At 39.0% G+C, this 26,202-nt stretch overlaps 1 protein-coding gene across 1 annotated transcript in view; it reads right to left on the bottom strand.

Moving 5' to 3' along the window:
• Window positions 1-3,545: 3,545 nt before the first annotated feature.
• Window positions 3,546-26,202, bottom strand: part of FBP2 (fructose-bisphosphatase 2) — a 38,235-nt gene continuing 15,578 nt past the window's right edge. Inside the window, exons 3-7 of the mRNA XM_049772276.1 lie at window positions 16,823-16,915; window positions 11,791-11,931; window positions 10,219-10,356; window positions 7,129-7,248; window positions 3,546-3,740 (exon numbers count right to left, since the gene is read on the bottom strand). Of these exons, the coding sequence (XP_049628233.1) occupies window positions 3,546-3,740; window positions 7,129-7,248; window positions 10,219-10,356; window positions 11,791-11,931; window positions 16,823-16,915 (687 nt within the window). The remainder of the gene's footprint in view (window positions 3,741-7,128; window positions 7,249-10,218; window positions 10,357-11,790; window positions 11,932-16,822; window positions 16,916-26,202) is intronic.

The raw sequence follows: 26,202 nt of genomic DNA, 5'->3' as shown, positions 1-26,202 counted from the left end.
CTGCCAGGAGCAATTTCTGGGCATAGAGCCAAGAGTAACCCCTGAGCACTGTGACCCCCCCCCCAAAAAAAAAAAACTGAATACAACTTTCTATTGCTTACAAAAAACACATGTGAATAATTAGGGAATGCACAGATTCAAAGTGATTACATCTATAAATTACTTCAATACTATTGTAAACTATAAGGAAAAGAGAGAAAGAAAGAGAGTGAGAGAGGGTGTGAGTAATTGAGGAGGGAAGAAAGGAAAGAGAGGGCCCGGAGAGATAGCACAGCGGCATTTGCCTTGCAAGCAGCTGATCCAGGACCAAAGGTGGTTGGTTCGAATTCCGGTGTCCCATATGGTCCCCCGTGCCTGCCAGGAGCTATTTCTGAGCAGACAGCCAGGAGTAACCCCTGAGCACTGCCGGGTGTGGCCCAAAAACCAAAAAAAAAAAAAGAAAAAAGAAAGGAAAGAGAAAGGAAGGAAGGAAGGAAGGAAGGAAGGAAGGAAGGAAGGAAGGAAGGAAGGAAGGAAGGAAGGAAGGAAGGAAGGAAGGAAGGAAGGAAGGAAGGAAGGAAGGAAGGAAGGAAGGAAGGGAGAGAAAGAAAGAAAGAAGAAAGAAGGAAGGAAGGAGGAAGGAGAAAAAAGAAAAAAAGAAAAGAAAAAAGAAAAGAAAAAAGAAAAAAAGAAAAAAGAAAGAAAGAAGAAGAAAGAAAGAAAGAAAGAAAGAAAGAAAGAAAGAAAGAAAGAAAGAAAGAAAGAGAGAAGAAAGAAAGAAAGAAAAAAGAAAAAAGAAAAGAAAGAAAGAAAGAAAGAAAGAAAGAAAGAAAGAAAGAAAAAGAAAGAGAAAGAGAGAAAGAGAGAAAGATGGGCGGGCAGTGGGCTAGAGGTAAGGTGCCTGCCTTGCCTGCGTAGCCTTGGAAGGACCTCGGTTCGATCCCCGGCGTCCATATGGTCCCCCAAGCCAGGAGCAACTTCTGAGTGCATAGCCAGGAGTAACCCTGAGCGTCACTGGGTGTGGCCCAAAAACCAAAAAAAAGGAAAGAAAGGAAGGAAGGAGGAAGGAAGAAGAAAGGAAGAAAGAAAGAAAGAAAGAAAGAAAGAAGAAAAGAAGAAAGAAAGAGAAAAGAAAGAAAGAAAAGAAAGAAAATAAGAAGAAAGAAAAAAGAAAGAAAAAGAAAAAGAGAAAAAGAAAGAAAAGAAAGAAAGAAAGAAAGAAAGAAAGAAAGAAAGAGAGAGAAAGAAAGAAAGAAAGAAAGAAAGAAAGAAAGAAAGAAAGAAAGAGAGAGAGAGAGAGAGAGAGAGAGAGAAAGAAAGAAAGAGAAAGAAAGAGAAAAAAGAGAGAAAGAAAGAAAGAAAAAGAAAGAAAAAGAAAGAGAGAAAGAAAGAAGAAAAGAAAGAGAAATAAATAAATAAAGAAAGAAAGTCCTGGGTTCAATCCCTGGCATCCCATATAGTCCCCTACCAATCCTGCCAGGAGTAATATCTGAGCAAGGAGCCAGGAGTAACCCCTGAGTGCTGCCAGGTGTGCCCCCCCTCCAAATGTTTTATTGAACAGAAGAGGTTAGTTGTTATATAATATCCTGCTTTTACCAAAACAAAAGTGCTCCCCAACTTCCTCTTCCTTTTCACCTATCCCTTTGATATGTAAAAGTTTACTGGATCTTGCTGGACCCTCACTCACCTGGTTGAATTTGTACGAATAGAATAAAGAAAGGTCAGTTTGGCAGGCCCAGAGAGACCAGGAGGCGAGAAGCCAAGCGACTCCATGATACTCTCCTGGCTGGCTTGGTTTATTAATTCTTTGCGACTACCCTGCATCAGACCCATTCACCCAGGAATGAAAATACAGCAATTGAGATTATTTCATAGCATTTGTCTACTCTGATATTAAACTTGCCTTGATAAGAGTTGGAGCAATAGTACAGCTGTTAGGACACTTATTTTGTATGAAGCTGACTCATTCCATCCCAGCATCTCATAAGTTCCCCCAAGTTCAATAGGAATAATTCTTGAGCAGAGCCAGTAATAAGCCCTAAGCACTGCCAGGTATGGCTCAAAAAGCAAAAATATTAAATAAATTAAGATGTCTCTATATAAAACTATGAAAGGTATTTATTTTCAAATTCAGGAAAGATTAAAATAGTTTGTCAGTTACTAAATTTAAACTGCTGCATAACTCTTCATTGTACTTTCAGTCATGTACTTACTGGTTTAAATGTCACTAATTTGAACCAGAAAGATAGTATAAGGATTATGATGTTTACACACATAAGGTCAAACCTGATTTAATCCCCAGAACTATATATAGTACATATATATGTATGAATGACCCCTAAGCATAAAGTATCACCTGAGCACTGCCAGATGTGACCTAAGTCTGCTCCTCCAAGTAGAGTGAATTGTTTCAATTAACACTTAATTTCTATATGAGAGATTATAGAGTTCTTTGTACATATCAGGATATAAAGCTATTTTATGGTCTGCACATTCTAACTTTTAAATTATACTAGAATGGGCATATGTTCCCCTAAAAGGCTGCCCCATTGTCTATCTCACCAGCAGGATGAAGACTGCCCTTTTCCATCCCTTTCATATATTTGAAATAAGTCCTCAAATATTTAATATGTAGTATCTAAAACTAGAATGAAAGGTTCATGACCTTCTCTAATTCACTAGCCTAGTGTTTGCATTTAGGGACCTAAAGTCTTAGCATGAAGAACACACATGAATGGTGAAAAGAACTTTCCCCAGATATCTACAATATGCAAAAAAGCAACACATACCTGCTTTAAGCATTCAGTTTCTCAATTGTGGTTCAAAAGCTTAACTTTTTCTGCTATATTGTCTTTAGTCTACATGACATGATCTCAGAAGATCTGCATATTTCTCATTTGTTTGTTTTGGTTTGGTTTTTGGGTAACACCCGGCCGCGCTCAGGGGTTACTCCTGGCTCTACGCTCAGAAATCGCTCCTGACAAGCTCAGGGGACCATATGGGATGCTGGAATTCGAACCACAGCAAACGCTTTACCTCCATGCTATCTCTCCAGCCCCGAAGATCTGGATAGTTCTAACAGATTTGGGGGCACAAATTTCACTGTAAATCTTTCCAACATGTAGCATATGAAGTATATAATTCAGCACTAAATATATGTTGGTATCAAAATTTTTATAGGAAACAAAATTTTTCCTGTTTGTATTATAATTTATCATATAAGTTGTAATTGCGATATATTTAAATTTTAATTTAAATATGTTAATTATATATCCATACATATATATTGATGTCTGTGCTTTTTGTCCACAAGTATATAACTACAGACTGATTTGAAAGAACAACCCTATTTATTATTTCTATTTAATAAAAGACAAAATCAAAGATGTTTACTCCCCATAGTTTTTGGTTTTGTTTTTATTTTTTAACCCCTTGTATTGATTCCTTCTAAAGATGTAATTAAAAGTTTGATGCTGTTTTTCTAATGAGTATAACTTTGAGCATTACATTCATGAAAAGTTCTTAATAAGAAGCAAGAATTAAGAGGGCTTGTAGAGTCGATTTTGCTACCTGCCTGCCTGATATTTCTGTACACAGGCGAGATATTCTTGCACATCATCTGGGGACCCCAGAATGAGGGGGACTCGTTGGTGAATGGTCTCAGGCTTTACATCCAGGACAGGTTGCATACCTGTGGTTGCTACTCCTCCTGCCTGCTCAATAATGTAAGCCACAGGATTGCACTCATACAGGAGCCGGAGCTGTGATGAAACAGAATCAGATTAAGGTTTCCACTCAGTAGGAAGTCACAAGGCCATGCCCATGAAGCTTGGTGAGGTACAATACGCCAAAGGAACTCAATAGAGTAAGTGAAGCTTGAGATACTTGCACTCCAGAAATCTAGATAGAATGTCCAGAGGCTGTAGAATCAAGTTTGATGGGATTATAGGGACACCAAAAGGTCTTTTTTTTTTGGGGGGGGTCCACACCCGGCAGTGCTCAGGGGTTACTCCTGGCTGTCTGCTCAGAAATAGCTCCTGGCAGGCACGGGGAACCATATGGGACACCGGGATTCTAACCAAACACCTTTGGTCCTGGATCAGCTGCTTGCAAGGCAAATGCCGCTGTGCTATCTCTCCAGGCCCCAAAAGGTCTTTCTTAACACCACAAGCGTCCAGGACAGTGGGGAGGAACTTAGTCAAAGCACAAGTGTCGATTGGTTGCACGGTTTACTGATATTTAAGTGGTATTTTTGTTTGTTTGTTTGTCTTTTCGGGCCACACCCGTTTGATGCTCAGGGGTTACTCCTGGCTAAGGGCTCAGAAATTGCCCCTGGCTTGGGGGGACCATATGGGACGCCAGGGGATTGAACCGCGGTCCTTCTTTGACTAGCGCTTGCAAGGCAGACACCTTACCTCTAGCGCCACCTTGCCGGCCCCTTAAGTGGTATTTTTATTGGACCTTTGGAAGAAGTTAACTCATGCTACTTGCATGCCCATATCATACTGCATTCCCCCTTTGATATCTGCAGCTTTTCCTTTTCAGTTCTTGTTTGTAAATCCAGTTTGTTGGTGTGGTAAGACCAGTTTGAGAAATGGGTTTGTTTTTTTTTAGATAAGAAACAAAATATGTTTGGTCTTGTTTAAACTAGTTAAGCATTTAGGAGAAACCAAGTTAGGGCTTCAGGAAGAATTTCAGGATCTCTCTGCTCCCTGTAAAACACTAAGCTTTAAAATGTTCTTACCCTAGCTAGACCATTGAATCTTAGAGTTGTTGGCAGCCTGGCAGGATACAGAGAAGTGCTAGTGCATGTGGTACATTCAGGTCAGATAGCTTGTTGTCCAGAGAAGGAACACTAGCAGCCAAGTGTCCTGGATTAACTGATTAGGGAGACTGTGGTCTGGAGCTCATAGAGCTTTGCTCTTTCTTCCTTTTTCCACACTGTTAGGGCTGGAGGGGGTCAGGACTTGGCGATCTCATAACAAAGTCTCAGAGGTTTTGGATTTTGTGTCATGTATAGAAAAGTATAGAAGAGGGGCCGGAGAGATAGCACAGCGGTGTCTGCCTTGCAAGCAGCCGATTCAAGACCTAAGGTGGTTGGTTCGAATCCCGGTGTCCCATATGGTCCCCCGTGACTATCAGGAGCTATTTCTGAGCAGACAGCCAGGAGTAACCCCTGAGCACCTCCAGGTATGGCCCCCCCAAAAAAAGAAAAGTATAGAAGAAACATTACCTAAGCTTACAGAGAAAAGTACACACAGAAGGAGTACTTCGTCTCTCCAATAAATGAGACAGAGACTGTGAAAGTTAAAACAGATTAGGAGACACATGTGTTCCTTGAGTCCAAGTGTCAGTGCTGGGCATAGGTGTTGTTGGCCCACAAGCATGTTGCCCAGACACATGTCACCTGCCTCTCCCCTCTTTTTGTTTTTTGTCTTTTGTTTTGTTTTGTTTTGTTTTGAGGTCACACCTGGAAGCGCTCAGGGGTTACTCCTGGCTCTATGCTCAGAAATCGCTCCTGGTAGGCTCGGGGGACCATTTGGGATGCCAGGATTCGAACCACCATCCTTCTGCATGCAAAGCAAATGCCCTACTTTTACGCTATTTCTCCGGCCCCTGCATCTCCTTTCTCGAAACTTTCATAGTTTCATACTAGGGCTCTCTTTTTCTTATCCTCTACCTCACCTTCCTCAGTACCTCCAAATAAAACCTGTTTTTCCTTAAAAATATATTCAGAACCAAGAACATATTCAATGTGGTGGTAGTTATGTGCTCTTAAATATAAGTTATGAACTTACATTCTAGAAATTCATAATTATGTGTAGACTTTCAGACTCATTGTAAATCATGATAATGATTAGTAATTTATTAGCCAATGCTCTCCCTATTAATGGAAAAACAGTAGTAAAACTGGTTCTATTAAATATTTTTAATAGTCTAGGGCTGGAGCAATAGCACAGTGGTAGGACATTTGCTTTGCAAGCAACTGACCCAGGATAAACCTGGATTTTCCATAGAGTCCCCCAAGCCAGGAGCGATTTCTGAGCACAAGGAGTAACCCCTGAGCATCACTGGTGTGCCTCCTCCTCCAAAAAAACAACGAACAAACAAACAAAAATGTATTTTCAATTTCTACTTGATCCAATATCTCAGAAAATTTTCTTTTCTTTAGCATCATACATGAGTCTTCTGGTTTCAACTTTAATTGAATGTATGAATATAAAAACTACCTATGAATAAAAAGTGCTTGAGGTAAGAATATATGGGTAAATACACATCATATATACTCCACAAATACATTCCAATCAAGGGTTGATATATCAATTTACATCTCCAAATCTGCTCTCATGTGATGTGAGATTTCTTGGGCTCAGGGATTACTCCTGATTCTAAACTTAGAAATCACTCCTGGTGGGATTCAGGAAGCCAGATGCAGTGCCAGGGATCAAAACATATGCAAGGCTATGCTCTATCTTTAGCTCAATGTTAAATTTGTTACCATGGCTTTGATGTTGGCATTTCAATAATTCAAATATAACAAGTGGCTAATTCTGTGTAGAGTATGCTATGTGTCTTAACTTTTATTTCCCAACTTGTGATTTCTGAAATTTGTTAAAATTTGAAAATAGATCCTTCTTTCTATGGAGGATCTATCCAAGAGATATGCATTTTATCATGATCCTAATTTAATAATAAAATAATTTTTAAATATAGCTATTTTGGTTTTGTGTCATAGAGTGGAAATAAAATCTCAAAGTGCCTTTTCAAAAATATTGGTTCTCAAAAATATTGAGATTGAGAACATCCTAAACATACAGTAAACTGCAGGGCATCTATGAAATCTATTAAAATGCTGTAATGCTTATGTTTAGGAGCATCTTTTTTCTAGGAGGAGTCCCTAAATTTCAGAAGATCCTCAAAGGAGTCTAGTTTCCAAAGTCAGTTGGTATGGAAGCTGAAAGTTAGGCAATCATATGTAAAGCAGGAAGTTCCCACATCTAATTAGTGATGGAATGATACACATGGAGTTTAAAAAAAAATCAACAATAATACCAATCTTTATACAGTAGGAAAAAAACAGGTTTTGAAAGAAATGCTAGCGGTCTCATTAAGGGCAAGAATAAGATGTACTTAACAAAAAATAATTACCTTGCCCTTAGGACTTTTCTGGTTTGCTGGGTATAGGAAGATCCCTCCATAGACCAAGGTACGGTGCACATCAGCTACCATGGAGCCTACATATCTGGCACCATAAGGAGAACTACCATCCTAGAAGGGATGGAATAAAGAGAAAGATGTAATAAGATTAGCTATAATTCAACACCAGCTTAAGTTCATACTCCAAATGCAGTCTCTTCCCTAATCATTTGATTAGTCCAGAATCTTGACCAATGTTTGAACTCACTAAATTTAGTCTCACTTAAATTGGGCAAAATAGACAGCTGGAAAAATAGCACAGTAGATAGGGAGTTTGCCTTGCACATGGCCAACCCGGGTTCAATCTCAGGCCATCGTATATGGTACCCTGAGCCTGCCGGGAATAATTTCTGAGCAGAGGGCCAGAAGTAGCCTATGAGTGCTACTGGGTGTGGCCCAAAAACAAACAAACAAAAAAACCCAGGCAAAATATTTGTCTTCTTGGGAAAACAAAACAAAATGAGGAAATATATTCTGAAGAGTAGACATTAATTCCCCCAAATATTCCACTTGACATATTGTTTTTAGTTAATGTTCCTAGGTATAGCCAGTGCAAGACTCAGAGTGTCACCCTCATGGAAGGTATACTATTGTCCCAAACCACGAGGAAGATAATTCATAGTTAAAAACAGATCATAAAAAACATTAGCCAAGCCAAGTTCCAGCCAAGTACATTCTGCAAAATATTATAACCTTGTCGGTCTCTTGTCTGTTAGGCCATGATAACTCAAAAAAATAATAATAAATTGTTATTGGCAATGTTTTCTTCAAGAAGTTGAGATATGGCAATTAAAACTCACACACTGTAGCAAATTTAAAATAAAAAATAAAATAATAATAAATAAAGTAAAATAAATTATTGGAATAAGGGATTATAACCATTTGGAGTTAATTCTTTGTCAGATTCTTAGGTTGAAAAACAGATCAAGTACTTTTATCATCAACTCTCCAAGTATTATTTATGGAAAACTGCCTACCCTTGAACTAGGCAGATGGCTCAAGAGGTTGACTAGCAAGTTTTACAAGCAGGATACCAGTAGTTTGCTATCTGGCACTATACAGTCACCTGAACATCACCAATTAAAGTGGTGTTAATTCCAGGAATAACTGTTGGCAACACCATGTGAAAAGAGCGCACCCTATCAATAAACACTTAAGAAACAAACATGAGTGGCAGGTTCACTGAGTGCTTTCCTACCACCTAGCACATTGTGTCATGTGTATATTATGCATTTTAAAATCAGTTTCAATAATTTGTATTTGTTCACTTTTAATTTCAGTTATTTCAGCTCAAGGTCATACATACCCAGATCCTACTGTGTCAACTCAGAATAGGAGGCCAGCACCAACTCCGAAAGGGACACAATTTGGTCAAAAAAGAGCAACTCATACTCCAATTGAGTTCTGGAGTGAGTGATTGAAATGTATAGCAGTGAACCTCATGTTCATATTCTGAGGAGCAGAAGAAAACTGAAATGCCTAGAGAAAACCCAGATAGACTTGGGGAGAAATTCCACAGACCATAGCTTTCCTGGAATTTTCTTTATTATCAACATTGTAATTAAGCAATGCTGAACACAATGATATTATCTAAGAAACTCTTCTATTATATATTTTGTGTTGTGTCATATATATTATATACAAACAAATACATATATAACTCATTCCCTCACTTAATATTTTGTGAATGTATTCTTCCATCAATACTTAGAAGATTTGCCTTCTAAGTGGTTATATGTGTATTATAATATTTCCTTGAAATATTATGTAGTAGCATAGTGATTAATACTTCATTAGCCCTTTTGTTATTTATAATACTATATAATGTTATAGTGACATCTTTTTTTTTTTTTTTTTTTTTTTTTTGGTTTTTGGGCCACACCCTGTGAGGCTCAGGGGTTACTCCTGGCTATGCGCTCAGAAGTTGCTCCTGGCTTCTTGGGGGACCATATGGGACGCCGGGGGATCGAACCGCGGTCCGTCCTAGGCTAGCGCAGGCAAGGCAGGCACCTTACCTCCAGTGCCACCGCCCGGCCCCATCTTTTTTTTTTTTTAAACATTCTTTCAGACATTTTATTTTATTTTTGGTTTTTGGATCACACCTGGCAGCGCTCAGGGGTTGCTCCTGGTTCTACACTCAGAAATCACTCCTGGCAGGCTCGGGGGACCATATGGGATGCCAGGATTTGAACCACTGTCCTTCAGCGTCTAAGGCAAGTGCCCTACCGCTTCACTATCTCTCCGGCCCCTATAGTGACATCTTTATTTTTCATTCCTCATAACAAATTCCTGGAGAGAGCCAGAGAGATAGCATGGAGGTAAGGCTTTTGCCTTAGACACAGAAGGATGGTGGTTCAAGTCCCAGCATCTCATATGGTCCCCGAGCCTGCCAGGAGCGATTTCTGAGCAAAAAGCCAGGAGGAACCACTGAGAGCTGCCGGGTGTGACCCAAAACCCAAAAAATAATAATTAATTAATTAATTTCTGGAGAAATCTCAAATAAACTATTAAGTCAAAGTTATGAATCAATATTTAAAATCACATTGCCTAATTAACCTTCAGAGAGGTTGCCACATTTTTATTAATGTATCTGATGATGCTAGGTATACAACCAATGCAAGAAATATTTATGCTTTGCTCATTTGAGGGCCACACCCAGCTGTGCTCAGGGCTTACTCCTGGCTTTATGATTAGAAATCATCTCTGGTAGGTATTGAATGACTATATGTGGTATCATGCCAAAAGATCAAACCCAGATTGACCATGTGAAAAACAAAAGACTTATAAACTGTGCTATCTTTCTGGTCCCCAGATTGTTCTTTAATTATAATTTATGATTATCTGTGCATATTGTAAGTACCCAATAGCTTATCATATATGCTAAAATATATAACATTTAAATTTATTTCTTTTTATTATGTTTTTTTTCATTGATTTGCCTTATACTTTATTTTTTTTTAGATGCCATGCCTTGTGTACATTTAATCAAAAACCCGCATAAATAACAGTTTCCCTGCTATTGCATCATGCTTTCTTTCTCACCTCAGGAAATTTCTTTTTCTGCACATATTCTGTGGTAGCAGCATCAAAATACTTGGCATAGCCTTCATTAAGGCTATAAATCTTTCCTTTTTTTTTAATCTTGACATCTTTTTCCACCAGAACAAATTCACCAAGAGCCTAGAGATGTAAGAGGCGCCGAGAAGAAGAAAGATTTCAGAAAACAGAAGTCAGCAGTACACTGTCCATTAGCAAAAGAAAAATGCACAAGTGTGGCATCTGGAAAATATACACAGAAAAGCAGAAGCACTTTTCTCAGTTTCTGAGTACAGTGACTGGACATGGGACATATGAAAGCAAAGTTCCACTGAACCTAGAAATCTCAAGATTTAAAAAAAAAAGCCACCTCCTGTGACCTTCCCTGCTCCTCTGCCACCGTATTTTTATTTATTTATTTATTTATTTACTTATTTACTTATTTACTTATTTTGGTTTTTGGGCCACACACGGCAATGCTCAGGGGTTACACCTGGCTGTCTGCTCAGAAATAGCTCCTGGCAGGCACGGGGGACCATATGGGACACCAGGATTTGAACCAACCACCTTTGATCCTGGATTGGCTGCTTGCAAGGCAAACACCGCTGTGCTATCTCTCTGGGCCCTGCCACCGTATTTTTAAAGACAAGCATGTACTTTGTCATATCCCTGGAGCAAAATATGTAACTGTCAATATCTTCTAGGCCACACATATACAAAGAATTCCCCAAGTTTTTATCCTTAGAAAAATCCTGTTCTCCAGAAAATATAGGCAAGAGAAAAGACATTATATAAAAAAATAAAATAAATAAAAATTATTATTAGAGCTTGAAGCCATAAAATACATAAAGAAACCATAGGGGAAACTGGAAAAGTTGTAAAGGGGTTAAGGCACTTGCCTTACAGACCAACCCCAGTTCAAATCTCTGACATTAAATATGGTCTACTGAGCGCGACTAAACAGTAATCTCTGAACACGGAGACAAGAGTAAGCCCTGAGCCCTATCAGGTATGGTTCCCCCAATTTTTTTTAATGAGAAAAAGAAGAAGGGAGTAAAACATGTAAGAATTTTTTTTTAAGCTTTCTACTAATTTCACTTCCATTGAATACAACAAAAATATTAGGGTAGTCACAGGTTAATCAAATTTAGGTCATGAAAATGAAAGACTGTAAGTCCAGCTCTCGGAAATCACTTTAAAAGCATTTAAGAATTGCTAGAGGCCTCTGATTTCTGAGCATATAAGACAAACCATAGCTATCATCATAGAAAGTTCTACTGCACAATGTTGCTCTAAAGAAATATTTCTGTCTCAATATCAGCTACATTGGCATTTAAGAATTGTATTCCAGATATAGTAGTATCCCATTGAATCCCAGAAATCAAAGAAGCTATTGTGATTTTCATGTACTGTGATTTTCATGTACTGGATTCCTTGAAGATAGTTCCTAACTTGATACAACTGCCCCTATCTCCTAAAAAGGTATTATGAAAGACCAGGAAATTATTTCAAGGAGTCTGAAATTCAAACACAGAGCCCACAAAGTCTAATATTGATGTCAACATACTGGATACCTACTGGGTCAAGCATAAAGAGGTCCACTCCTTGGCCAGTGGAAAGAGCTACAAGAGTTGCACTGCCATAGAGGGCATAACCTGCAGCTACAATATTCCGACCAGGTTGTAGGGCATCATTTTCAGAAGGTTCACTCTCTGAGGTCTAAAAAAGAAAAGAAAGAAAACTTTGAGATCTGATAATGCACTATGTCTCATCAACTTACTCAATAGTTTTCTGAGTATCTCCATGATGTAGTATCTCTAGTATCTGGTATCTCCTTTATTCAGATGAACAACTCACTCTGTGACTGGGCATGCCCATGGATGACCTTATACTTACCCCCCTTCTATTATAGGCCCATTTTACTTACCATTTCTAAACATTTTCTTGTGAAAGTCTTTTTTTTTTTTTTTTTGGTTTTTGGGCCACACCTGGCGGTGCTCAGGGGTTACTCCTGGCTGTCTGCTCAGAAATAGCTCCTGGCAGGCATGGGGGACCATATGGAACACCGGGATTCGAACCAACCACCTTTGGTCCTGGATCGGCTGCTTGCAAGGCAAACGCCACTGTGCTATCTCTCCGGGCCCTTGTGAAAGTCTTTGAGCCATATCAGCACTACTAATATTCAGATTAGTAGAATCTGAGAGACAGAAGAAAGTGAGAATTCTAGGGGAGGAATAGCAAACTTCAGGGGAAAGAACAGAGCAAAAATCGAGGATCAATTTTATAACCAACTATATCCCAAGATTTCTTCTTCTAAAGAGAGTTGGACTCTAAAAGGTAAGTGCATAAAATCTTTGGAAATTTTGGAAAACGAAGGACAAACTTCAGCCTCATTATAAATTGAGTTGGGGTAGGGATGGGATACAAGGACAACATTTCCAAGCATGCTAAGTAAGTTCATCAAAGTGTTACATCATGTCCTAAACAATAGTACAGCTATTAGGACAGCTAGTAGGGTATCTGTCTTGCAAGAAGTCAGGTTTAGTCCCCTGAGCAGATACAATATTGGGCTGGAGTAATAACACAGCAATAGTCAATGCATGCAGCTGACCTGGGATGAACTCAGGTTCAATGCCTGGCATCCCATATGGTCCCTTGAGCCTGCTAGGGGCTATTCTTGAGCACAGAACCAGGAGTAACCCCTAAGCACTGCTAGGTGTGGCCCAAAGTTAGTTGTGTAGTTGCACCATCATCTTGGGATAGGATGAGGAATTAAATTCTATACTTTCAAATGGATAGAGTCTAATCTGACACACTGAGAAAAAAAGCAGACATAATGATGAAACCTCAAATCACAACCAGATGTCTTTTTATGTAATATAATAAACTATATAAATAAAAGAGAAAAGCCATATTTTCATATTAATAAATGCAGAGAAATCATTTGACAAGATCTATCATGCGTTCATGAAAACACCTTCAACAACAGGGGAATTGAAGGAACTTGTCTCAATATAGTTAGACATGTACCACAAGGATATGGCAAACATTATATTTACTGGGGAAAAAATTAAAACATTTCCTCTAAGATCTGGCACAAGACACAGTTACTCACATTAGCCACTTTTTAATCAATATAGTATTGGAAACACTTGCCACTATAATTTGTCAAGAAGAAGATATCAGGAGTGATAGCACAGTGGGTAGGGCATTTGTTTTCCACAAAGCTGACCAGGTTCAATCCACAGCATCCCATATGGTCTCCAAGCCTGCCAGGAGTAATTTTTTGAGCTCAGAGCCAGGAGTAACCCCTTAGTGCTGCCGGCTGTGGCCCAGAAACAAACAAACAATATACATATATATGTATATCAAGGTTATCTAGATAAAAAAGGAAAAAGTCAAGATCTTTACTGTTTGCGGATAATATAATATTATATTCAGAAACTCCTTAAAGACTACTAAAAATGTTACTAGAAACAATAGATTTGTATAGTAAAGTTGCAGACTACCAAATTAATATGCAAAAACCTCTGGCTTTTTTATATACAAATAATGAAAGAGATAAAATAATTTTTTAAGAATTCCATTAACAATTGAGCCTCAGAAAAGTCAAATACCTTGGAATCAATTTAACTAACAAAGTGAAAGATCTAAACAATGAAACCCACAAAACATTGCTTAAAGATATAAAAGAGGACAAAAGAAAATGGAAACACATACCCTGCTCACAAATTGGGAGAATTAACATCAGTAACATGGCAATACTTACCAAAGCTTTATACATATTTAATGCAATCCCTAGAAGAATACCCATGCCATTTTTCAAAAACAAGAATGAACACTTCTGTAATTCATATGGAAAAATAAATCTCCATGAAAAGCTAAAACAATCCTTGGGAAAAAGAAGATGGGAGGCATCACTTTACCCAACTTCAAACTGTACTCTAAAACAGCATGGTACTGGAATAATAACAAACCCCCAGATCAATGTTTGTTTTGTTTTGTTTTTGTTTTTGGGTCACACCAGTAGCAGTCAGGGGTTACTCCTGACTCTACATTCAGAAATCGCTCCTGGCAGGCTTGGAGGATCATATGGGATGCCGGGATTCGAACCACTGACCTTCTGCATGCAAGGCAAATGCTTTACCTTCATGTTATCTCTTCGGCCTCACCCCCACATCAATGTAATAGACCTGACTATCATGAGACTGACTTTTAGGTATATGTTTAATTAATTTTTGATAAAGGAGAAAATATATAAAGTGGAGGAAGAAAAGCCTCTTCAACAAGTGATGTTAGGAAAACTGATCAGCTACATGCAAAAAAGTGGACTCAGACCTCTCTTTAATGTCAAAAGTGCAAAAAGTGCACTTTATTAAGTACACAAATGTCACATCAAAAAGGATTAAGGACCTTGATGTAAGACCTGAAACCATAAGGAAAGTGTAAGCAGAACACTCCATGACTCTGAAGCTAAAGACATCTTCAAGGATAAAATACCACTGACCAAGCATGTGGAAGCAAAGATAAATGGGGTTACATTAAACTAAGAAGCTTTTGCACCTCAATGCACCTCAAATGCAAAACCAGAATGGGAGAAATGAGAGAAACTATTCATCCAATACCCATCTGATAAGGGTTTAATATCTAAGTTATACAAGTCTCTGTTGAGTTTAACAAATGAAAAGTATTGAATCTCATCCAGAAATGGGAAGAAGAAATGAATAGTCATTTTCTCAAAGAAGAAATATGGATGGCTAAAACTAACATGAAGACATGTACCATATCTTTAATCACTAGAGAGATGCAAATCAAAACAACAATGAGATATCTCCTCACATCATAGATACTGTCACACCTCACAAAGAACAAGAACAATCAGTGCTGTCATGAATGCTGGGAGAAAGGGACTCAATCACTGCTGGTGAGAATGTTGTATGGTCTAGCTTTTTTGAAAAACAACATAAATATTCCTCAAGAAACTAGAAATTGAGCTTCTCTATGATCTTCTCCTAGGAATATATCCTAGAAGTTCAAAAACACAAGGCAGAAAAGCCATCTGAATACCTATGTTCATTGCACTACTATTCATAATAACCAAAAACTGGAAAAAACCTGAGTGTCTGAAAACCGAATAATGGGAAAAGAAACAAAGGTGTATCTACATGATGTAATACTATGCAGTTGTTAGAAAAGATGAAGTAATGAAACTTGCTTTAATATGGATGGATATGGAAACTATTATGATGAGTGAAATGAGTCAGAGAAAGGGGGAAAGACATAGAATAATAACACTCATTTTGGGGATATAAAAAAAGATAGTATGGAAATAATTTTAGAGACATTAGCGATGAGGATTAGGAATACCAGTGTATGGTAAAAAGCTTCCCACGAGTATGGTGAGAGTGTAGTTAGGGCAGGGAAGGTATCATTATAACAATGATATTTGGAAATGGTCTCTCAGGACAAGAATTGAGTGCTGAAAGGAGATAAAGCAATATGCATAATACCCCTTCACTAACAATATTGCAAGCCATAGTGTCTAAAATTTAAAAAAAAAAAAAAGAAGAGATAGAAGAGAGATAAGAAAAATGTCTGCCACGGAGGCAAACAGAACAGAGGGCAGTGGGGAGAGCAAAAGGAAAACTGGGGACAGTGATGGTGGGAAATGAGCACTGGTAAAGGTTGTTACATATTGTATGATTGACGCTCAATCATTAACAACTTTGTAACTGTGAAAAAACCAACTGCATTATAAACAGTCTGATAACCACAGTGTTTAAATAAATTTTAAAAATATACATTCACTCTGTAATTGACCCATTATAATAATAGACATGATCTAGAACAATCCAAATGCCCAAGAGTAGATGTATAAATTATGATGTAAACATTTACACATTGGAATACTTTCAGTTACAAGAAAATAGGAAACCTTGCATTTTGCTACAACTTAGGTGTTTTGGGAGAGTGTCTTGCTAAATTAGTAAATTAGGAGAAAGACTACTTACAGATGATACCATTCATGTAAATGATAAGGAAACAAATGTGAGGGGATAGACAAAGGACCAGAAAAACCAAATTTTTTTTTTTTTTGGTTTTTGGGCCACACCTGGCTGTGCTCAGGGGTTACTCCTGGCTGTCTGCTCAGAAATAGCTCCTGGCAGGCACTGGGGACCATATGGGACACCGGGACTTGAATCAACCACCTTAGGTCCTGGATCGGTTGCTTGCAAGGGAAACACCACTGTGCTATTTCTCCGGGCCCGAAAACCAACTTTTAGGCACTTACAACAGAACTGAGACTGCCTACTGGAAGATTATGAGAAGAGACATAAGAATTGTGGAACTTACGGTTGAAATTATGTCAGCTAAATTTTCAAAGAACTTATATAAACCTTTTTAGTTTGATTTCCCAATTATGTGATGAATAAAGACCTACCATTTTGGTTTTCCAATGACAAGTTCAAGGTTAATTTTTTTTTCCTGTAGTGCCATGATAAAAAGTGAGAAAATAGAGGACAGAACTCTAGATATTTGGCTCCCAAACCAGTAAACTTCCAGTAATTACTCGAAAAGAGGGGGTTTAATAATTAAAATGTATACTTACTTTTCTATAAATGGCGAATATGGTTCCAATGGAGGCCAGACAGTCAATATTGGACGATCCATCCAGTGGGTCAAAACAGACCACATATTTACCCTAAACACAGAGAAAAGAACTATCATATCAATTAACCTTACATCAAAAATGGCTGTGAACTGCAGATAATACTACAATAATAAAATCAATTTAAGCAAAAGGAAATCACTCAAGAAGGGCAGTGTATCAGCATATATTATGCAGTATGGGGCTATCAGTGTATAACTAGATCAGTTGATGTACTCAAAGGGATATCCAGGAGCAATCTATTATATAAAAGATAAGAAAATAATTTATTTACTATATTTGTCTGCAGTGGGTCAAAACAGACTCCTTTAAGTGATATCTGTTTGCTTTGAATATGGCCAACCCCAATTCAATTTCTAGAACCACATATTGTTCACTGAACACTGCCAAGAGTAATACTGAGCACAGATGTGGGCCCAAAACACAAACCAAACAGCTCTATTAATATTAACCTGGTCTGGTCCATCTCACTTTTTCCCTGACTCACTGAGAGCTCAAAATTCAAGATTAAAATGGGCACCTTGTAAGTTAATATGTGGGGTATCTGAATTAACTGGAGCTCTCTTTACCTACATCCATCAGAAGGTTGGATGTTGTTTTCATAGTAATTTATTTTAAGTCTCATCTAAGACAGTATTTTTATTTCAATTTGAAAAGAAACAACCGAAAAACCAGAAAATCTCAGAAGAGTCTGTGTCAATAAGATAACTGGTATACATAAGCACACAGGAGGAAAAAGAATTACTCTACCATGTTCTGCTGTGTCCAAAATTCTTGTCAAATGTGAAGATTAGAAGCCAGAGTTTATGGGATTTTGAGATAGCACATTTTTTACTACAACCACACCACTATTGTCAGCTGCATCACCCAGCATTCTATGGGGAAAATTAACAAAATAACTTTTCATAGAGTCCCAGACTTGGTGCCAAGAAAATCTTGGTGATAGGGATCTAAGTCTCCTGGCTAAATAAATTGCCCCTCCAAAAGTCATTTCTTCTGTCACTAAATCTACTTTTCTCTGATTTTTCAATAAATGCCCTTGCTTAACTTGAACTTTATTTCTGCTCCCACCATACATTGCTTAACAGGAAGAGATTGAGAAATAATGAGTTAGTCCATACATTTGAAAATTCCCCTAACCTTCCTATGGATAATCCAAATTATCTCATTTGTTCGTGTATGCTAGCATTCAAAAGATATTTGTCAAGCACTTAGATTAATACTGGTAAATATATGAGAAGTTGGTATGGGACAAGAGGTGAAATAGCAAAAAACTATCAGTGAAGACCTCTGAGACTCAAGCAAACTAGAGGTGGAGGGGTGAGGGAGAGTAACAGTAGATTCTTTTGGTAAGATCTTCAAGGGGCATAATAGTGAAAACATAAAGTTCATGTAATTTGGTTTAAATTATGTGAGAAAAGAGTAAAGTGCTTGCACAATAACTGGCATATAGTAAGTACCTAGTTAAGTTTGATTTCATCTTTTTCATCCTTCTGGATAAAGACCAAGATGGCACTTCCTTTCAAGTGACTAACATGTAAAATAAGAACCCAGAAATTCAGCATTTATTAGGTATGTCTCAGTTGTTACAACATAGACTGAACTTTGTCACCAGCAAAGTTCTCCACTTAACCATGAGACCCAAAGGAATATATAATTGCCCTACTTATGGCCTGCATTAATAAAGTAAGAATGCAGGACTTTGGAGTCAGAGCCAATATTTTGACATACGCAAAGAAAGCAGGTATACTCGCTTTGCAGAGCATAGAGCACTTGCTTTGTATGTGTCCAAAGTTTCATCTCTGGCATCCCATATAGTCCTCTGAGCACTGCCAAGGAGTAACCCCTGAGAATTTCTGGGTGTGGTCCCCTCCAAAAACAAACAATAAAAATGAAAGAAGTCAGGATTACGATGAACATAACTTGAGAGAGCCTACGGACTACAAATGTATAGTTGGTACAAACCTTATGAGACAGGTTCTCCTTTCTCCAAACAGATTGGCCTGTAGTTTGAAAAATATGATAAAGTGCTTATAAGGGAAAATATGAAAAGGTGCTGGTAGAAGCCCCTTGTTCTTAGTTACTCTCTGACAGCCCTGATGGTGAAGACAGGATCCTGGGGGAGATGGAAGGGGGAGAAATGTGACTCGTGTCTCCTGCTCCTAGAGGCCATTTCTGCTCAATCAAAAGTATCAGGTTAAAGTATATCCTTGTTGAGTTTCAGCTTGGTTGATCTATCAAGAGGCAACAGTGCGGTGTTGAAGTCTCTCATTACTATTGTGTTGCTATTGGAGTTTTTTAAGTCTATCAGCACTTGTTTTAACTATTTTAAGCTGTTTTAAGTATTTAAGTATTTTTAAGAATATATGCACCCTAATTAGGTGTATATATGTACAGGAGTGTGATTTCTTCCTGATGTACATATCCCTTATTAATAAATGACCCTTTGTCTCTCATAGCCTTTTTGAATCTGAAGTCTAGGTTGTCTCATATTAATAGGGCCACCCAGCTTTTTTAAGGAAATTGTTTGCTTGAAGGATTGTCTTTTTTGTTTTTTTGTTTTTTCTTTTGTTTTTATTTTTGTTTTTGGGTCACACCTTGCAGCACTCAGGGGTTACTCCTGGCTCTCTGCTCAGAAATCGCCCCTGGCAGGCACAGGGGACCATATGGGATGCCAAGATTCTAACCACAATCCTTCTGCATGCAAAGCAAATGCCTTATCTCCATGCTATCTCTCGGACCCAGAAGGATTGTCTTTCAACCTTTGACTCAGTCTCTCTTTTTGCTCTGACTATTCAGATGTGTTTCTTGCAGATCAAACATTGTTCTCTTTACTAGTGCATTTAGTCCAGTGGTATTGAAAGGAATGATTGTCATGTGTTAGTTACACCCTACCTTTACTCAAAACAAAGGCGGTTCCCCAACTTCCTCTTTCTTTTCACTAAGCCCTTTGACTTATAAAAAAGTCCATTTGGACAGGTAATTTGGTCTCTCACTCGACCTTCCCCTTTCAGTTGAATTTGTACTGGTAAAATAAAGAGAGGTTTCAGAGTTGGCTTGGCACATGGAAAGAAACCACAAGGCAAGAAGCAAACTAACTCCATGATTCTATCCTGACTGGCTTGGTTTATTAATTCTTCATGGCTGCCCTGCCTCAGACTTGTTTACCCAGGGTTAAAAATGTGGTACATGGGATGATTTCACAATCATGAAATTTTGTGGCATTTTTTCGTAAAAAAATTTTTTGTGTGGGGGTGTCTTGTCTTAAAGTAGACCTTTAATCTTCTTTTAAGGTTGGTTTTGAGTATAAAGTTTCTCAGTTACTGTTTATCCATGAAGCTGTGATCCTTCCTTCAAACCTGAAATAAAGTCTGGTTGGGTGAATTATTCTTGGTGAGGCATTCATTCCATTGAGTTATTTCACTATATCTTACCACTGCCTTCAGGCCTGGATGGTTGCTTGTGATAAATCTGCTTTAAATCTTAAATTTGTTTCTCTGTATGTAATTTCCCTTTTTTATCTTGCTGCTTTTCTATGGCTTTCATCAATGTGAGTGGGATGTGTCTATGGTACTTTTATTTGGCTCTCTTTTGGCTGTTACTGTTCTAGCATCCAGAATATGGGTACAAGCATTCTTCAGCCCTGGGAATTTCTCAGCATATTTGACTATTGCTTCTTCATAAGGATTTTTTTCCTGGCTTCCTAAGATTGCAATGATTTTTATATTGTTCCTGTTAAGTTTATCCCAAAGGTTTATTTTCTCTGTTCACTTATTCTGAGGATATTTTCCATTTTCTGCTTGTTTATTTTATGACCCTTTTCCAATTCTTCTATTGAATAAGGTGCTATGCAGCTCATCTTCCAGCTCTCTTTTGGCTCATTGATTCTGTCCTCAGCATTTGTTAGTCTACTGGTGAGGCTTTCCAATGAGTTTTTTATTTACTTACCAAGTTTTTCAGTCCTCTTTCTTTCTTTCTTTCTTTCTTTCTTTCTTTCTTTCTTTCTTTCTTTCTTTCTTTCTTTCTTTCTTTCTTTCTTTCTTTCTTTCTTTCTTTCTTTCTTTCTTTCTTCCTTCCTTCCTTCCTTCCTTTCTTCCTTTTCCTTCCTTCCTTCCTTCCTTTCTTCCTTTTCCTTCCTTCCTTTTCCTTCCTTCCTTCCCTCCTTCCTTTCTTCCTTTTCCTTCCTTCCTTTTCCTTCCTTTTCCTTCCTTCCTTTTCCTTCCTTTTCCTCCCTCCCTCCCTTCCTTCCTTCCTTCCTTCCTTCCTTCCTTCCTTCCTTCCTTCCTTCCTTCCTTCCTTTTTTTTTTTTGATTTTTGGGTCACACCTGGCAGCACTCAGGGGTTACTCCTAGCCCTGTGCTCAGAAATTGCTCCTGGCTGGCTCAGGGGACCATATGGATGCTGGGATTCGAACCACCAGCTGTTCTGGGTCAGCTGCAATCAAGGCAAACACCCTACCGCTGTGTTATCTCTCTGGCCCCTCAGTCCTGATAATTTCTGCTCAACATTTTCTCATTTCTACTCTCACATTCTCTTGAGCCTTATAGACTAACTGCTCCATGAGTTCTTTGAACAGCCTTAACATTTACTCTCTAAAGTTCTGATCAGAGAGTTTATAGAAGTAGCTGATGTTAATTGAGTCTTTAGAACTACCATTTTCACTCACTAGTTGTGGTGGGGTTATGCCTTGTGTTCTCACTATGACCTTTGTAGTGTGGGGTGTTCTTATGTGTTATAGTGAAGCTCTTTTATTAAAAGAAATGAGCAGCCACTCTCAGTTCAGTTAAAAAATGGCACTTCGTTTTTTTCCCTCAGACATGAAGTTTATTGTCTGTGCCAATTCTTTTTTTTCTTTTTAAAAATATTTTTTATTTAAGTAACATTATCATAGTTGGGTTACAGTCATAACCAGAACACCCCCCTTCACCAGTGTAACATTACCCCCTCCCCCCTTCCCATCCCCTGCCAGTATTCGAGACAGGCATTCTACTACAGTTATTTGTTTTTAAGTTCAGTAAGTTGTATTTTTTTTCCTTAAAGGATAAGAGTAAAAAAAAGAAAATAGTAATTGTGTGATAGTGCAATTGCTGTTGTTTACATAGGTCCAGAAAAATGGAGAAAATGGAAAAAAATCCTTGGCTTGATTACAAAAAGGCCTCACCCCAGAAGTTTATTGGCATAAGACTGACTCTGGGTTCCAGGCATACCAGTCCATCAAACCTGAGTCATTCTCCGTGGTCCCAGGGAAACTTTTTCACACATTAGCTATTGTTGGTATCAGATTCTTATATTTAAAGACGCTGGATTCTGTGCATTTCTTTCATCGATGTCAGGCTGATGTGGAACATTCTCTAGTTTCAGCATACCATTCAATGTGGAGGAATCTGCCCTGTATGCAGACTGTTGCTGAGTCGCCTGGGTGTTGGGAGCACTCTTTGGAGTAAGTCAATGCCAAAGCAGTGGTAGGTCTTCTCTGGTAGAGGCTTGGATCCTGGTAATGTTATATATAATTGTGGTTGTTTCCATAGATGGTATCCATTGTTCAGGTGTGTGTGGGCGATGCCCATTCTTCTGAGGCCTAAGCCAAATCATTATGCCAATGTTCAGGGTAAAAGACCTAATTACATTACCAAATTTGTGTTCCCATCTCTATTAGATAAGAACTTGTTTGCATATGTATTATTTTCCAATTTTAATGTTCCTATGCAAAAGATAAGCAATGCCACAAGATTTTGTTGGTACATCTGGGGGCTGACGAATAAAGTCCAACATTCCCTGTAACTTGGTTCAAACTTGAAATCTATAGAAATACTCTTCTACCAGTATTGCTTATAAAACAGATCTCAAAGGGGGAAACAAATCAAACAATCAAATAACAAGTCCAGTGGGCAAAATTGTCACTATATGAGGATGTTCGAAAAGAGTTATAGATGTTAAGGGAATATATCTGAGATATACAAAGGAGATACATGTGTCCCTTTTATGTTTTAGAAATAGTCAAAAGGGAGGGGTGTTTCTGAGACACCACTTTGGTCTGTGATTTGGACAAGCGAAGAGCAAATGGAGCCATATCCTTCCCTTGTTGCCTGCTGAAGCTTCCGACTCCCCGAGAGGTGTTTGCTTTCTAATTGCTGGAAGTGAAAGTTCACCAGTCCCCTCCCAGCCCCTTGCAGGAACAAGGAAGTCTGGGGTCTCTTTTAAATTGCACCTCGTGGGAACCCACTTGCTGGGACCCTGAGCAGGTGTCCAGGAATAACCCTGGGGACGGGGTAAAAATGGCACTTCTTAGTCCAAATGCCGCCAATAGACCACAGCCACTCTTGCTGCTAAAGATTAACAGTTTTTTGTTTTTTTTGTTTCTTTTTTTTTTTTTTTTTTTTTTGGTTTTTGGGCCACACCCGGCATTTCTGAGGGGTTACTCCTGGCTATCTGCTCAGAAATAGCTCCTGGCAGGCACGGGGGACCATATGGGACACCGGGATTTGAACCAACCACCTTTGGTCCTGGATCGGCTGCTTGCAAGGCAAACGCTGCTGTGCTATCTTTTCGGGCCCCGATTAACAGTTTTTTTTTTGTTTGTTTGTTTGTTTTGGTTTTGGTTTTTTATTCACAGCCACGTTCTTGCCTGGATTCACATTGAGTCTGTGGCTTTGAATATATAGCTATACTAAATATATATATATATATATATATATATATATATATATATATATATATATATATACTCTTCTACACCACTAGTGTAATTGAAGCCCTGGCTTCTGTTCCCCCATAACTTAATTTTGTCATCTTCTTTCTTCCTCCCCTTTAATTCTTCCCTTCTCTGTTTTTATACTCTCTAAGCTCAGAGGCCACGAATGATCTCAGCATATCCCCTTTACTACATTACATGTACTCATCTAATTATTCTATATACTGCACACAGAGTAAGGAGATCATCCTGTGTCTGTACTTCTTCTGTCTTCCTTCCCTCAATATTATCTTCTACTTCCATACAAGTTGCAACAAATTACATGATTATCTCATTCCTCACAGCTGTGTAGTATCCCATTGTGTAACTATGCTACATTTTTATGATCTACTTGTTCGTCATTAGACACTTAGATTGATTTCATAAGATTCTTAGCTATTGCACTAAATTCTGCAATTAATTAAGGTGTGCATATATCTTTTTAAATGATTTTTTTGTCTTGGGTTTAAGTGCCCCAAAGTGGAACTGTTGGGTGAGTTGACAGCTCAATTTTAAGTTTACTGAGGACTCTCCATACTAGTTTCCACAAGGGTTGTATCAGACAACATTCCCATCAGCAGTAGGTGAAATGTCCTTTTTTTTATCACATCCCCACCAACACAGATTGTTTCTACTAATTTTGTTATCTTCCAATCTTAATGAGATGGAATAAAATGTCAGTGTCATCTTGATTTGGATGTCCCCAGTGATCGAGTCATAATAATCACTTGCAAAGTTTCACTTTTCCTTTATGAAGTCTACCCAGTAAGGAGGTACCACAGGTTAGCAAAGAGAAAAGTTCTTTTGGTAGTTTTCAATTATCTTTGCTGAGTCTTCAGCATCTTTTTTATTCATTATTTTCACTAAAAACAAAACAAAACAAAACAAAAACAAACAAAAAAACATTGATGTCCAAGCATCACAACCATCACAGCAATCTGCTGTTCCAACATTGTTTGGGGGTTCACACATTCAGCAGGGTACATTCTGCCAGATTTGGGTCTGTTACTTGGGTCTTTGTTTCAGGCAGGAGTTTCATAGCCCAGAGGAAAGAGCTGCACTGTCCAGCACTAAACTATGATGAACCCAATGAGCCCCGGTGACTCTCTTAGCCCCCTTCTGGTACCCAGGACCACATGTGTAGCTCAACATGTGTCACACTAACACAGGGCGTCCTTCTTGTGTTCACTGCCCCTAGCTCACACTCAGCCCCTCAGAAAAGTGCCTGGGATCCTATTTCTCACAGCGTCTTCTTCCTCCATCCAGACACTTAATTCACAGCCTGTGCCTCCTGCCAGGGTAGCCCAGCCAGTATCTGAGCCATTCCCTAGACCGGGTCTGCACGGCAAACCCCCACATTCCGCACTGTGTCCCTAACTCCAGCTCTCCCAAGACCTCCATAGGCTGGTGCAGGGATTCCTAGGCTGCACGCTCCTGGCTAATTTCAGAGGTTTCAGTGGCTGGGGCTTCAGGAAGACCCCTCTATCCTCACCTACCCAGAGCACCTGTTTCAGGCCCCACTTCCAGGCTCCACTCTGTGCCCCCACAGCCCTACTCTTAGGGCCCCTTCCGGCTCCACCCAACTCCACCTCTAGAAGCCACCCAGCACCATTCAGTCCTGCTTCTGGAACCACCCAAGCCACGCAGCTCTGCCTCCAAGCTCCATGCCCAGTTCATACTCAGGATCCTAGACTCACCCTGTAAATCTTTTACCTACTGAGCAAGCTGTACCCCCACACCTCTTAACCTACCACCGCTGATGCTGCTCCTGGGTTACATGGTGGAGATGCAGTCCCGCTTCCCCTCGTTCACACCTCTGTTTCAGTCCCACCCTCAGCCACTTTCTCCCCAATCTGATGTCCTTGCCACATCCACAATATTGTACCTTCAGTGTAGGGTGGTTCCTACAGGGCCTTACTAGGACCCCAGCTTCAGCTTACCCACCTCCATCCGGACCCTGCTTCTTTTCAAGATATCCAGGTTACATTCCTGTCCCAGGTCCTTCTGTGCATTTAGAAGGGTCACTACTAGCTTCAATGAACCAGCTTATTTATTTCAATCATTCTTTAATGAGGACTCATCAGTGTCCTCTCCTTCCAGAGTCCAGGATTGCCTCCCTGAACTTTGCACACAGAGCTGTGTCCATGATTATGGTGATAGGGGTAATGGGAAAATGGGAATATGGCCCCAAGAAGGTTCCTTATCCATTGTACTCTCGCCCAATTATGAAGATTTTTCTTCATCTGCTTCCGTTAAAAACAGTTTGGGAGCAGTGGATGAGGGCAAAATATACAGGATATGTCCCAATACCACAATAGAGCTTAATTTTCCCTAGAAATAAACAATCCGGGGCCAGCGCCTTGGCGCTAGAGGTAAGGTGTCTGTCTTGCCAGCGCTAGCCTAGGACGAACCGCGATTCGATCCCCTGGCGTCCCATATGGTCCCCCAAGCCAGGAGCGACTTCTGAGTGCATAGACAGGAGTAACCTCTGATCATCACCGGGTGTGGCCCAAAAACCAGAAAAGAAAGAAAGAAAAAAGAAAGAAGAAAGAAAGAAAGAAGAAAGAAAGAAAGAAAGAAGAAAGAAAGA

Source organism: Suncus etruscus, chromosome 4 (genome assembly GCF_024139225.1).
Source record: "Suncus etruscus isolate mSunEtr1 chromosome 4, mSunEtr1.pri.cur, whole genome shotgun sequence".
NCBI classification, from domain to species: Eukaryota; Metazoa; Chordata; class Mammalia; order Eulipotyphla; family Soricidae; genus Suncus; species Suncus etruscus.
Note: the sequence above shows the minus strand (reverse complement) of the source record. Positions and strands in the feature narration are given on the sequence as shown.